At 31.8% G+C, this 13,892-nt stretch overlaps 2 protein-coding genes across 6 annotated transcripts in view; both read right to left on the bottom strand.

Moving 5' to 3' along the window:
• Positions 1-2: 2 nt before the first annotated feature.
• Positions 3-11,676, bottom strand: LOC119633095 (kinesin-like protein KIF21A; the record flags this gene model as incomplete). Its single annotated transcript, XM_038026317.1, has 10 exons — positions 11,492-11,676; positions 9,496-10,848; positions 7,595-7,733; positions 6,390-6,802; positions 4,679-5,237; positions 4,038-4,392; positions 2,675-2,800; positions 2,102-2,293; positions 409-611; positions 3-296 (listed from the first exon to the last, which is right to left on the bottom strand). Coding segments are annotated over exons 2-10 (2,334 nt in total), but the record flags the coding sequence as incomplete, so codon positions are not given.
• Positions 11,677-13,125: 1,449 nt separating this feature from the next.
• Positions 13,126-13,892, bottom strand: part of LOC119633141 (homeobox protein 5) — a 15,344-nt gene continuing 14,577 nt past the window's right edge. For all 5 annotated transcript variants that reach the window (XM_038026446.1, XM_038026450.1, XM_038026445.1 and 2 more), the window contains exon 18: positions 13,126-13,281. In XM_038026446.1, coding sequence (XP_037882374.1) covers positions 13,142-13,281 — 140 coding nt within the window. In that variant the 3' untranslated portion in view covers positions 13,126-13,141. The remainder of the gene's footprint in view (positions 13,282-13,892) is intronic.

Below are 13,892 nucleotides of genomic sequence, written 5' to 3' on the forward strand. Positions count from 1 at the left end.
ACATGTGACATATTATACCATTGCTTTCGTGCTAAACGTGTATCAAAATTCTGTGAATTGTCAATTCTGGAACGAAAATTTCTTCTAATCGACCTTTGGCTACGTCGTAAAGAGGTGACCTCTTCGGTTTTTCTTTTTAAAACTTGCTCTTTTGCTTGCATTCTCGCTTGTAAGGATCGTACCGTATTCTCTTGCTTTCGCTGTTCCTTTCTTAGTTGCGCAATTTCACGAATCTTTTGCGTTTCTTCCATTCTGAATTTGCTCGCTTGCTCACCAAGTTTCCTAATTAGACGAGCCTAAATAAACGAATATAAATAAGATCTTATATAACATTTTCCGCTTGAATTCATACGTATTTTAATTGTTCTTGTTGTAAGTTTAAGTTAAATTCATTTTTATTCCCTTTACCTTATTACATTTTAATTCCTCTAACTGAGAGCGTAGATTTTTCAATTTTGTTTCTTGAGAAATGATTTCTTGCCGTTGACGGTTGTGTTCTCGTTGAGCCTGATGAAGTTTTTTAATTTCCCTTTGCATATTGTTTATTTTTTGTTCGTACTCAGCTTTCACTTTTTTCATTTTATCTGAGTTTTGATTGTCCCCATTTGATCCTGCAATTAAAATTCATCGTTCTTTTGTATACCTAGTATAAAATATAAAGTCCACACGCAATCTCAACATTCAAAATATATACACGCAATTCATACATAGGATTAATGCAAAACGATAATGATGAGAGATTAGATTATGTTTGTGGGATTTCTTGGCGAGACCATCGATTCAATTTCAATTTGATCATTTTCTCATTCGTGGAAATATTCAAACTACTTTAGGTTAATTTTATCTGGTAAATCTGAAGATAGAACTTGAAAATTCAAACTGACCGAGCTATGCTTATAATTCCCGTAGGCATCCACGGCGAATCGAAAGAACTAAAGTATTTATATATAACCTTCCACTGTGTAAGTTTATACAATTTCAAATTATTGCTAAAAACAAAAAAAAAAAACCGATAGATAGTAAAGAGTAGGTAACCATATGCCCGCTTGAAGTTCCCTAATGTAAACAATATCGTATGATAAACTAAAATTACGTGAAAGCTTTAGTATATGCAATCCGCTAAGCGTGAATGATGAATGCATCTAGCCTTTGAAAATCTTTGACAACCAATATTTAAAATCTGTGGAGCGTTTGAATAAAAGTTGAATGTTCTGTTTTTTTTTTTTTTTTTTTTTTTTCTACTTAAACCCCCCGCTAACAAATTCTTTGTATACCTGATATCGTTTGTAGCGATCTTGAAGAAAAATTTCAAGAATAATTTGCTCGAATCCTATCAAGTACTAAAAGAACCCGCCCGTAAAGTAACACGATTTTTAGATTTCGATGAGTTTGCCTTTTAAAAGTTTCTTGCGGCTTAATCACTGCAAAAAATACTTTCTTTCTGCAAAGCCGGCAAGCCCTAAGCTAAGATTTCTCCTAATGAATTACACATCACGACGCCTTTTGAAAATTTTCTAAGATAAACAGTAAAGAGTAGAAGCTATATTTGTGAAACAAAAGATTAGTTCCTACCAGTGCAATTTGAGTTTCTGTGAATTCATCGCAATTGAAATCTTTATATTAGGAACAGATGCCATCCGAATAGATCTACGAAATTTTCTTGAAGTGCTTTTAGACTGCCGATAATAAACGATATACAAAAGCACAAACGACTAGTGATTTAGATAATTGAATAACGCCAGCAACAAGAATCTTCCCATTAGCGAAGCCAACGTAATAACGATCAGCGACTGAAATCGAAGTTTTGATAAAACATTAGGTTATTAAATAGTTAAAATGTTCTAATAAGCGTGAGACAATCCAAGCGATTTAATGCAAATTTGTTATTGTGTTTGTGTTTGCACAGTTAAGACCGGCTTCATATCTATATATGGAATATATTCATAAGCTATTATGTTTTGTATAATTTTTTCAACTTTTCTTTTTGTGAAACAAGGAATAACGGCTACCCATGTTAATAAACTTAAGTAGAATTGGCGAATATTATATTGTGGTAGAATCATTCACACGTTTATTTATTTAAAGCACAATTTTGACTTACCAATAAACGATAATACTTCATCTCGCTCTTTTTGCGTGTTAATCACTTGAGAACTTAGAAGCATTAATTTATCTTCATATTGTTGTCGCATCAATTGCATTCGCTGTTGTGAAAGTTCCAATTGCTGGATTAGCTTAGTTTTTATCTCAATATCATTATTTACATCCTCGAGATCTTCCTCCACATCGTTAGCTAATTTCAAGGAAAGAATATTTAAAAAAATTTTTACTTTGACCTGAATATAATAATAAATAATGAATAAAGTTAGTTTTTTCATTTAAAAAAAATTTATAAAATATAAATAATAAATATAAAAATGTAATTATCAACTTATACTAATTTAATTAAGTGGATTACAATTTTGTCGACAAAATTTGAATAGACTTTTAAGCGTCATATTGGTCATCCCGTCAACAAAGTGACATTAAAAAGTAAAAAATAAATTTCATTTTGTGATTTTTGAAAAACAAAAAAAAAAAAAAAAACAAATTGTCGCAAACAATGTTTTATTTTTCATAGGAGTTTTTAAAGTTAAAGATTTTCAAGGGAAATGCAAACGTTCATTACACTCACATTTTTGTTGGGATTCCTGCTCACTTTCATCCGAATCGATGGACTCCTTGTTTGAAGAACGCGCACTCTCTATGTTTTTTTCCTTTTCCAATTCCCGCTTAGCTTCTTTAATAAGATCCTCAGGATCTGAAATGGATTGCAAAAGTTCGACGTTTATTACGAAATATTAGTTTAAATGAATGGAAATTTTTTAAGCAATAACCAAGTTATGACCGTTCCTGTGCGGCCACTTTATCGATGGATTTTTGCATTTAGTTCTTCATACACATCAATGATAAAGATGAGTGCGTACGAAAGTTGTTATTCCGCTTGTAACATTTAAATGAGCAAAGCAGATTTCCTTCTAAGCAATTATATAATTGTCGTCAGAGTCGATTTGTCGCTCGTTTTTTCCACGTGCAAACGTTGAAACAGAAATCTGAGACTTCAATATTTTGAAACTGAGCGCGTTCGGCTCGCTTTCGTGTCAAAAGGAAAACTGGACAAATCAACCAATAGGTTCAAGTAATAAACGAAAAGCTGACCTATGACTATATTGGATTAAAACTTCGTCTATAAGGGCGTCCAGAACACGCGTGTGAGACTAGTCCGGCAAATTACTTACTTCTCTATTGACAAAACTTTCGTCCCCTTCATCTCTATATTTTTATGCAAGAGGGCATGGTCATTTTAGCTTCATTTTTCGATTTTTTCCTTATGTGTTTGTATCTCTATCATTTGCTTTATCTATAAATTTTTGCTAGTCTCGTTAGCTTTACCGCTATCTAATTCAATTCTTCACTCCTTGCTTCAACTTGTTCATATAATATCCCCAAAGGCACAATAAATATTTAGAAAAAATTATCATTATAAAGGCATATTAACGAATGCAGCTTGCCTTTACTAAGATGTGTACATATGTGTATTCGGCGACAGCTAATCTGAGACTATTAAATGAAATATTACCTGGCTGCCTTGTTACAGAAATCCATGCAGATTGCATGCTTGAGCTTAATAATGAAGCAGATGGACGGATGTACTTCACGTGCTAATTCACAATTCTATAATCGTGCTTATCAAAAATCATCCTTTTGTGGTTGACAGTAGCCCATCTTCTTAGCATTAAAATTAAAACTTAACTAAACTTAAGTAATTAATTTTTGGTTACGAATTAAAGTTAAGCTAATTACCTATTGGCGATCAAGTTTATTTATTTATTTATTTCTGTTTTTTGAGTGCCATCCCTTTTTCAAATCAAATGCTATAAAACTCATTTAACTCTCAATGCAATTGTAGCAAGATCTCGTGAAACCAATCGATAATATTTGATTATATGATATTTAAATTTACAATGGCTTCATGTATAGCTCATGTCTAGAGTTACCTTGATATGTGCAATGAAATTTAGCGTTGCGCATTGCCTCTAAACCCTTGTCATTCTTTCTGAGTTGCTGGTACATTTCTTCTGATTCAATTAACTTAGCCTGCAATTTTTCAATTTCACTTATATATCCTTGAATCAAATTTTTTACAGATTGGTCTGTTTCTACTAACGATGGCCAATTATTCATTTCTTTTTCAAGCCTTAATTGGGTATTCCTTTCGGTAAGCGCATTGATAGCTTCATTCATTGACTTGAGACGTTGTTGGAGACGTTTATTATCCAGTAGCAACATTTCATTTTCATGAAAAGTATCGGTCATAAACGATTTTCCTTCCATATTAACTTCACGTTTGCCCTAAAAAAAAAAAAAATAAATAAAATATAAATCACTTCTATGAGCTATGTATGACCTTCAAAATTAGTTCCGTTTTTAAGTAAAATGCAAATTTTTAGAGTTTTATAAAAAAAAAAAATTAAATCGAAATTAACGACAAAAACTCCCCTTCTACAACAAAAACAACAATTGATTCGTGTAAAATAATTAGGAAAGATAAATTAATATGTGTTCCATGTTCATTTTTGAAGAAGCTTCTTATGCACATATCCCGGAACTATATTTAAAGAGCTCAAAATTTATTTACTTGTTTAAGTTCCATTAATTCAAGTTGAAGTCTTGCGATTTCTTTACGCAATTGAGCGATTGTACGGGAGCTCTGATCCTGATTGAGTTGAACCTTATTTTTTATGTTTTTGGCACGATTGGCATATTTTAGTGTGTTTAGCGTTTCCATGAAATCTCTGTCGCTAGGCGATATGCATGCAATCATTAATGTTTGACTATTGCCTCCAAGAGAATCTTGAAGCAGACGTGTCAGTTTTGAATCTCTATAGGGAACATGGGTTGCTCGCCTTGACTTGTCGCCTAAGGCAGATATGCAATTGCCCAACGCCAGCAAACCGGAATTTATTGATATTCCCTCCTTAGCTCGGTCTCCAGTAGCGCCAGTTCGTTTAAGTCGTTCAGAACCAGCCAAATCAACAAAATGAAATTTAGACGTTAATGTTACATATTCATCTACATCGTATTCATTTTGCGACAGGCGGCGTATTAACAGAGTGAACACCGCATGAGATCGCGAGGACTGGATATTCATTTGCGTTGAAGCGGTCGTCCTAGCCAGGGCACCTTGTTGCAAATACCTATTAAAAGTACATTATTATAATATCTTTATGTAAAATACATTCATTTTGTTTTTTGTTTTCAATTGCTACAGACGAATTTCTGCTAAAACAGAACAGTTTGTTCGGTGAAAACAAGAAAGAGTAATGAGATCGGATATAATTGGAAAATAATATAATTGCAATTGAACAGACGCTGGTTACTTCAATGAACTCTTCGTTAATTAACGTAACTTGAATACGACAAAGAAAGATATGTCCATAAGAGTTTTAACAAATTTATTGCTTTTACCATTTAAAGTGTATGACGAAAACTCCCATCCCTTTTTAATAGGTCACATTGTCAAATGCTTATGGATATAAGAAAGAGATCGCTTCAAATTATTAATTCTTGATCAGTACAAAGAGTTCCAGCCGATAAACCTATGTCTTTCAAATTATGAAGCTCCCGTTATGATTTTATCATTTTCTTTGTAAGAACAAATTTGATGTCAAACTTTTTTCTTATCGCTTCCATTATTTTAATTGCGAAAATCGACGAGTCAATCAAACGGATTAATGGAAAACAGTTAAAACAAAGGGAAAATACCGAAAACTAATGTAGTAAACAGGGTGGGGTAAGGAAATGCTGTATAATTTGCTTAGTTATCTGTGAGGAGATCTGCAAAATCTTATATCCAGACGGTCGATATTACCGCATAAATCAATATTTGCTATATCTTATTAAGACAATTTGGAAGCGATCAGCATATCAGCTAAATGTACTTTTGCTATATCTTGTAAACCAATATCGTATACGAGCTTCTTTCCTAATTTTAAATGTGTACGTTACACGCTACTGACTCGAGGTATTCGATATTTTTGTCTAAAGGTGAATCGTATACATTTTTAGACACGAATTCACCCGTTAGCACGTATGATGCATTTTTGCATAAGAGTCAGTACAAAAGCTACAAGAGGTCTATCAAATTGAATCGGGAAAAATATCTATTGTTAATTAATTTCTGATTACCAAGTAGAAGCTAGCGATAATAATCTCATTACTTTCTCATTTCCGCTATTACTTATAATGTCCGAAAACAAAGACATATGAGATACAGTTAACGCACCAAATGAGGCAAGCATTGGCGGTACCTTATGTCAAAGATTTCTACGCCTCTATTGGTTATTTACCTTAATGCTTCCTGAGGGCTTTGGATGGGTTTGATACTTGCTCCTGAGACAGTAATAAGTCCTAATTCATTCTCCTGAATTTTATGAATGCGCCCCTTGGAATAAGGTTCAAGAAGATCAACTATATTCTCATTATATAGTTCAATAAATTGTACGGCAATATTGAATTGCACGGTTTCAGTATCGCTAACATCATCAATTGCTTGTAATTGCACTTCTTCTATGCGCGAAAATATATGGAAAAGTGCTCTTGGTATAATTCCTTGTTCCTCTTCAGTTAGATGATAATCGAATCCTGTACCCATTGTATACGTTTTCCCAGATCCTGTTTGCCCATAAGCCAGAACAGTGGCATTATATCCACGTAAAGCTCCTTCTACTAATTGTTCAACACAATGTTGATAGATGTCAGGCTGTAATGTGTATGAGATATAAAAACATATGTACGTTAATACATAAATATGCAAAGAAATTGACATTAATTTAATTTTTTTTTTTTTTTTTATATATAACGAAATTGAAGAGAAAATGACCTTCCGAAGATCTTAAGGCAAAGTTCATTTGATTCATTTAGAACTTGGAAAACCTTAAAGATATGAACTAAATAAAAAACCCAACTAAATAGAGCGATCTTCACCTTTACATGAAATTGAAGTCGATCTCTTTAACTCATTCAGATCACAACTAGTATTAAGACAACTACTTCAAAAAAAAAAACGCGTTTATGTTATGTCGTACCATTAACGCATTTTTGCTAATGCGACACGACATAAAATCGAAATAAATTATAAAAATTAAAAAAAAATTAAAATGTGAGTTTTGACGTAATTCTAAAAATTTATATGGTGATAATTGATTGTGAATTGCTATGATGATAATTGGCCCGGAAATGACTAATCCTATATATGACCGCGCTGCGAAGACGAGCACAGTTAAATACAAAAAAAGTTGAAATCAGTTGTATTTTTATAAGGTTGAAATCAATTATATTTTTATAAGAAATAACCGAAATTGGAGTGTGGACACGGTATGAGAATAGACTGATTATTTTATTTTTTATCACGCTTTTGTTGTAGAAATTAGCCATAGCCATAAAACTGAATATTGAACCGTTACAAAAATTGCGTTTTAAAACGAGAAAAAAATCTTTCTTAATTTCTGAAATACTACTTCAAAGATTACGAATGTAGAGATATTTTTTTTACCTGTGCTGTATCTGTATCAAATACATAATCGAATGTAAATGCTTTATCCACTCCAAGATTGATTTGCGGTTCGCTGGGTGTAACCGATGTGCAAATCCGGCACATATCAATTATTTCACGGGAATTTTGAGGTCGTATTCTAAAATTGAATAAAAATATTTTATAAGCTTGCGTTTAGTAATCCAAAAAAAAAAGAAGTTTATTACGGTAAATCGTATTTAACACTTGAAGTCATTATCGTATATATTTTATAGTAAAATTATTGAAAAGCGAGAAGTTTTAATTAATAAGCTTTGAAAATTTAACTCCTTCCCTAGAAATTTAACCTAATGCTGGCATACTGTCAATAAAAGTTTATTCTAATTGATCGGTTTCCATTGCAAAATCTAATATGACAATGTCATAATATTATTAGATATATATATATATATTTTGGTTTTTAGTAAACCGTAGCTTTAATGTCAGTATACTTGTTTATAATTTTAATTATTTCATTTTCGGGTAAAATGAAAGCGCACGAAGTTTTTCTCTTTCAAACACAGAAAATAATTAGTACTTTATATATTTTCGTTATTATTTTTTTACCATTAGTTATATTTGGCGATGGCAGGAAGACAATGGCGTTGCTATTTACACGTATACGTTTATCTGTGCTGGGAACGGAAATGACACTTTCTCAGAATATGCAAATTTTATTTATTGTGGTAGGATTTGGTATATTCTACTGTCATAGGAGGTGGCGATTGAATTTACATGTTTGGAAGTATAATAATTTAATTCGAGAAATTCATTTCGTGGATGGCAATGAACTAATCGATGTAAAAAAAAAACTACGGAGAAGCATTAATAAAGTTATCGAGGAAAAACGCCTTTGAATCTAAGCTATATTGATTTCCAAAAAAATAAAAACAAAATTTTAATTAAATCAAAAGCAAAATTTCGTCAAAGATTCTTAGCCGTTATTTGTGTTTCTTAACGCTTATCACAAATTAGAAACATCCATCTACATAGGTCTTTATAGAAACACTTATAAAATCGGTTACTCATCCGAAACTTAACTATGTTTAAGGAAAAAAGAAACCATGATTTTTTCATGTTAAATTTAGAAAAATGATAATACTGTCTGAACAGGAGAATGCTCCATCGCTGGCTGGAAATTGTTCCCATATTTCAGTCAAATTGCGAATGCTACGCCAGTGAAAATTTTCTACATTTATTGCTGCTTAGCAAATGAGTAATCGTCGGCGCAAACAACTGGTAATTGGAAGGAACCAATCATAGTAAGCCACATGGAATATCAAGTCCTCTATTGAGTACTTCCACTATCCATGATCTTTTGCCGTTATGATTCTCAAAATAAATTCATTTCTCGTATGCAAGGACGGATTTCCATCTTGGCGACTAGGATAATGGTTACATCAGAGTATGATACCGCTAAACTATGTATTTACTATATAGGGATTCTGAAGCATCTGTCTGGCTGCTGCAAAAATTTTCTAAAATGAATAAATACAAAAATTAGGGCTAGCCGCGAATGCACTTTACTTGAGACATGTTTCGGTGCATTGGAGACATCAAAATAATAGGGCAAACGGCTTTCAACTTAGTACTTTTGAGCGGTTGATATTTTTTGATTACACAATAAAACGTCATATATATCTAATCTTTAAACTACATATGGCATTCGTCTCTCACATCTGCGTTTTACACCTATATGCTTTATATATAATGGGTGTATGTGTGAATAAGTTATTAAAATGAGCACCGACAAATTTTAGATTTTACGTGCATAAAAGATCTATCTATATAGCAGCGTTTATTTAATTCCATACATTAACAGTCGTTCCATGCAACCTAGAAGATTGGAATCAAATTCATAGCGTTTTTGTGCTTTTACTTACCGAATAGCCACTCGTACAGAGCATTCCTCTTCCTCATTGTTATCGCTCGACATATTGTTCGTTTGATAAGAGTAGTTCCCTTGAGATTTTCTTTTACTGTAAATTAAATCTTTCCTTAAAACTAATTCTCTCGGTTTATATTCTGGTTTCTTTCTTTGCTTTGATGGACTTCTTCCTGTTGATGGTGTTATCAAATAAAGTTTATTACCTGGTTTGCTTATATAGGAACTTGACGCAATATCTTGCGATCGGAGATTGGTATTGACACTACTATCATAGCTAAAAGCATCTGGTATTCTTTCGTAATTTTCTCCGTAATCATTTTCATAATTACTTATTGTTGCTCTGTAACGCGAGGAAGGCAATTCATATTCGCTTATTTCTTCATCAACAAATGAATTAGAAGACGTACGTTCGTTGGTATGACGTAATAAGTTAAGTCTACCCGAGATAAGGGGATAAGAATATTCATTTATATCCGATTGTGCTGTTCTCAATAAGGAATGCGACGATGCTGCTGGTAAGAAACGCGGTAAATTGGACTCATCCTCCTTATTATATTCAAACGGACCGTTTTTACCTCCTACTAATCGGTCGCACAAAAAATTATTTGTTGGTACAGATCGAGAATTATTTTCTATAATTTCGTTATCTAATTTCAAATTAATCTGTCCGTGTGTCGACCGATGCGATTTAATACTTATCGATGAATTTTTTCTTAAACCTGTTGTATTGCTGCAATCGTAATCGTCAGGATCTGTATTCTCATCGTTAGCAGTTAATTTAAAAACTTTAACAGGTGATGGCTTCTCCGCGCACTCTTTATTAATTCTGCTTGCATAAGGTGGGATTTCGTCAAAAATGTGGTTTTGATTTAAATTGGGATACTTCACAAATTTTGGTTCACTTTCAAGATTTTCTCTACATGAGATTACTTGGTCTGACGGGGTATAAACATTCGGTGACCGGATGATTCTTGGTATGCTTCTGGTTCTATCTGGGTAAACTTGATTTCCAAATGTGACACTTTTCAATACTGATTCGCAGTTTTTAGTAGCGATATTACAGCGTACTTGGTCAAAGAGATTGTTCGTTCCTTTTTTAGACAATTTATTCACTTCTTCTTCATCCAGTTTTTTATAAAGATTTCGATCAGTTAATATAGATTTAAGACTACAAGAAGCAATCTGGCGGGCATCTGTTAAGTCGCGCTGGTTACTTTGCGGCCGCGTCAATATATTTTCAACGAATGGGTTAGCGATATGCCTATTTTCCAACGACGCCGTGGTTGCTGTGTAGATTTTGATAATGCACGACTAACTATTCTGGTTTAACGGGCTACAATACTGATATCTGAAATAATTATCATTGTTACTACTGTTTGATTGTTGTATCATTATTAATACATTATCATTGTTATTTTTATAGCATTCCTATTAGTGTTGTTATTGTTATTTTATTGTTATAAGATATCACTATTATAAGTTACTTAATTAAACTGCAGATATAAGATCCGTTTTTGAGAGAAAAACACTTTCCACTAGAGGATATAAAATCTCATTTAATTTAATGGTTTGAACATGTAAGTTAGGAATAGAAGGCATTCGATACGTTAAAGCCCGTCTCGGTGCTAATTCAATCAATCATTTCAATGCGTACAAAGACAAATCCGTGTTCACTTCCTTAATTATCTGACCAAATCCAAACTTATAATCCAATGCACTTCAATTCTATAAAAAATGCTTTCACGGAAGTCTATAAACATAATGATTGATTCTGAGTGGGCGATAAATTCGCCATTTTATATCATCATTCTTCTTGTTAAAAACGCAAGACTTATTTAGTATTACTTTGTAGAATAAAGTGCGAGTGAAAATGTTTTTTGCTTATTTTTAACTTAAAATTGCAAGTAAATGTTGTCATTTGCTCTTTTGCTAAATTCAGGAAATAACTCATCGTATGGAACTTACATAGCATTCATGAAAGCACACATTACCTTTTAAGTGAATTAGCAAAATATATACAGGCAACGATAGCATGTATGGAAATTACTGAGGATTTTTCAAAATTCCGTTTACTTCTTCAATTTGTAACTACTTTTTTTTTTCCAAATTTGTTAAATTATGTAGAAGTAATAATAAAACTAAGAAATAAGAAAGCAATGAAAACATTTGGATACATTTTAAGTGTTGGAAACTGCAAAAATTTCAAATTGTAGTCATAAGAGAGTGTGCATCATTTAATTAAAAAACAAGGGAAACAAGTTGTACTGGCGTGTTAGCACTTTATTTATACCGTTTCGTTTTTCAAAAAAAATTTCTTATCGTACGGAGTAAGTCCCTTTGGAAAAAATGTTTTAATTTAAATTAAATGACAATTTACATTGCAAAAATCGAGTTTATTGCATTTTTGGTAGTAACAATTTTAAAGATTAATAATAATTTACAGTTGTTGTTTATATCAAAATTGTGATAAATAAACGAAGTAGCAACAACAAGTAAATATGTGTGCAAATGGGATGACAAAATACACATCGTACTATTTTTACAGCACAAGGCATTGCTTATAAAAGAATTATTCAACGCGCGGTAACATGGCAACACTATCATTAAAATTTTGAGAATTATGCAGACTTTATAAAGTTTACAAAATATGGTTTTTAATGCTGATTAATGAAGATTAATATAGATAATGTAGATTGCCACTAAAGATCTTCACAATCCACGCAATTTTCTTACGCAACAACAACGTTTCCGGGATTCATTTGCTTTGTGTGAGATTATCAACCATTCCGAATGTAAATAAGGAAAAACTTACGTTTTCTTCAATTTTAAATTAACGCTAAAAGCAAATAATGATTGTTATTGTGTTGCTTTTACCCGTCATGAATACTCTCATGAGGACTCTCCTTGATTACACTATTGCTAGACTAATGGAATACTTGCCTTCCTCAATTTGCCTTCCTTAAAGCCAAAAGTTTTCCAATGCCCGTATTGGGTATTCGTATTAGCAGCATGCAGCTTATTGCCATTTTGAAAGTCCCTGCAGAACATAATGCCAATAAGGAATTTATTTAGACTCGCCCACAAGTCGGTCTTTCTTAAAGAATAGGATCGAGAGTCTTACTTGCGAGCGCTTGTCCTACTTTAGCACTAATTAATAATATTGACAATATTAATAATGCTTTAAAAATTTAGAATCTTTAAAATATTTAATTAAACTTTTTTGCAAAAAGTTTATTTTAAAGAATGTACTGTTTTTTCGGAGAAGATGCCATTGCTTTAAAACTTACGGCTTCAAAGTGGAGTTGAAAAAGGGTAGACTAATATTAATTGTAGTTATATATAAAGAAACTATTTTCAAAATTTCCGAGAATGACAAATTTAAATATTTTTTTTATTTTTTTTAAACAAAAATTTAATCTTACTTTGGAACTTTTTAAAATTAGGGAGAATATTTATTTTAAGCAAGCATCATCTAGTGACTAGAGTTGGAAACATAAATCGATCTAAAAAATACAACAATGTAGCAAACCGCCGAGAATATTAAAAATCTAAGATCAAACTAAAAAAAAAAAAAATTTACAATTTTTTTTTAAATTTCAATTTGCAATGTTAACATATATATTTTATTGGATAAAAAATAATTAGACAAATTGACGATTTTTTAAATATTCTAACATTCCTTGGACATTCGCATTTACATGAGACTGCGAACTTTGCTGTGAATTTAAAATAGAACTAGATAGACCACTGCCTCCATGAAGTTGTGTCTGTCCATTGAATCCTAAAACGATATAATAAAAATTGCAAATTATAGACTAGAAGAATGTAAATAAAGACTTCATTTTCATTTAATTGTGAAATTCTATGGATCAGTGCTAGTTTTTAATTTTTTTTTTTTTTTTTAAGTAAAAACATAATAAGATAATTTGTTATAGTTTGTACTTATACGGCAAGTACGTATATTCTTGGAGCTTGGAGCTCGTTAATCGATACGAACTTTTTTATATACCAGTGATCGCCCAACCGACACGCCTTCTAGAAAGCTAAAGGCAACTTTGAGTTGACTATATAGCTTTTTCACTTCAATTTCTCTTAATTTTTAAAATGTTTTTTTTATTTTTATTTTTAATGTCGATCAAAATCACCGAAAGTACAAACAGAAAATTTTAAAATATTTCTCAAATTTCGATTGATTGAATCGTGTTAATTGTGCCAGATATATCTTTTTTTAAATTCTATATCGCTTTGTTATACAATAACATTAACTTTTATGAAATTATTAGAACCCAACTGTACTCTCGCTTCTGTTACAGTTAATTTCATAAATGAGTATTAGAGTAACTTTTTGGCAAACATTTGCGTCAATCAATGCTTTTTTTCAATTTTACAGAA

Source organism: Glossina fuscipes, unplaced genomic scaffold (genome assembly GCF_014805625.2).
Source record: "Glossina fuscipes isolate IAEA_lab_2018 unplaced genomic scaffold, Yale_Gfus_2 2, whole genome shotgun sequence".
Taxonomy (NCBI): Eukaryota; Metazoa; Arthropoda; class Insecta; order Diptera; family Glossinidae; genus Glossina; species Glossina fuscipes.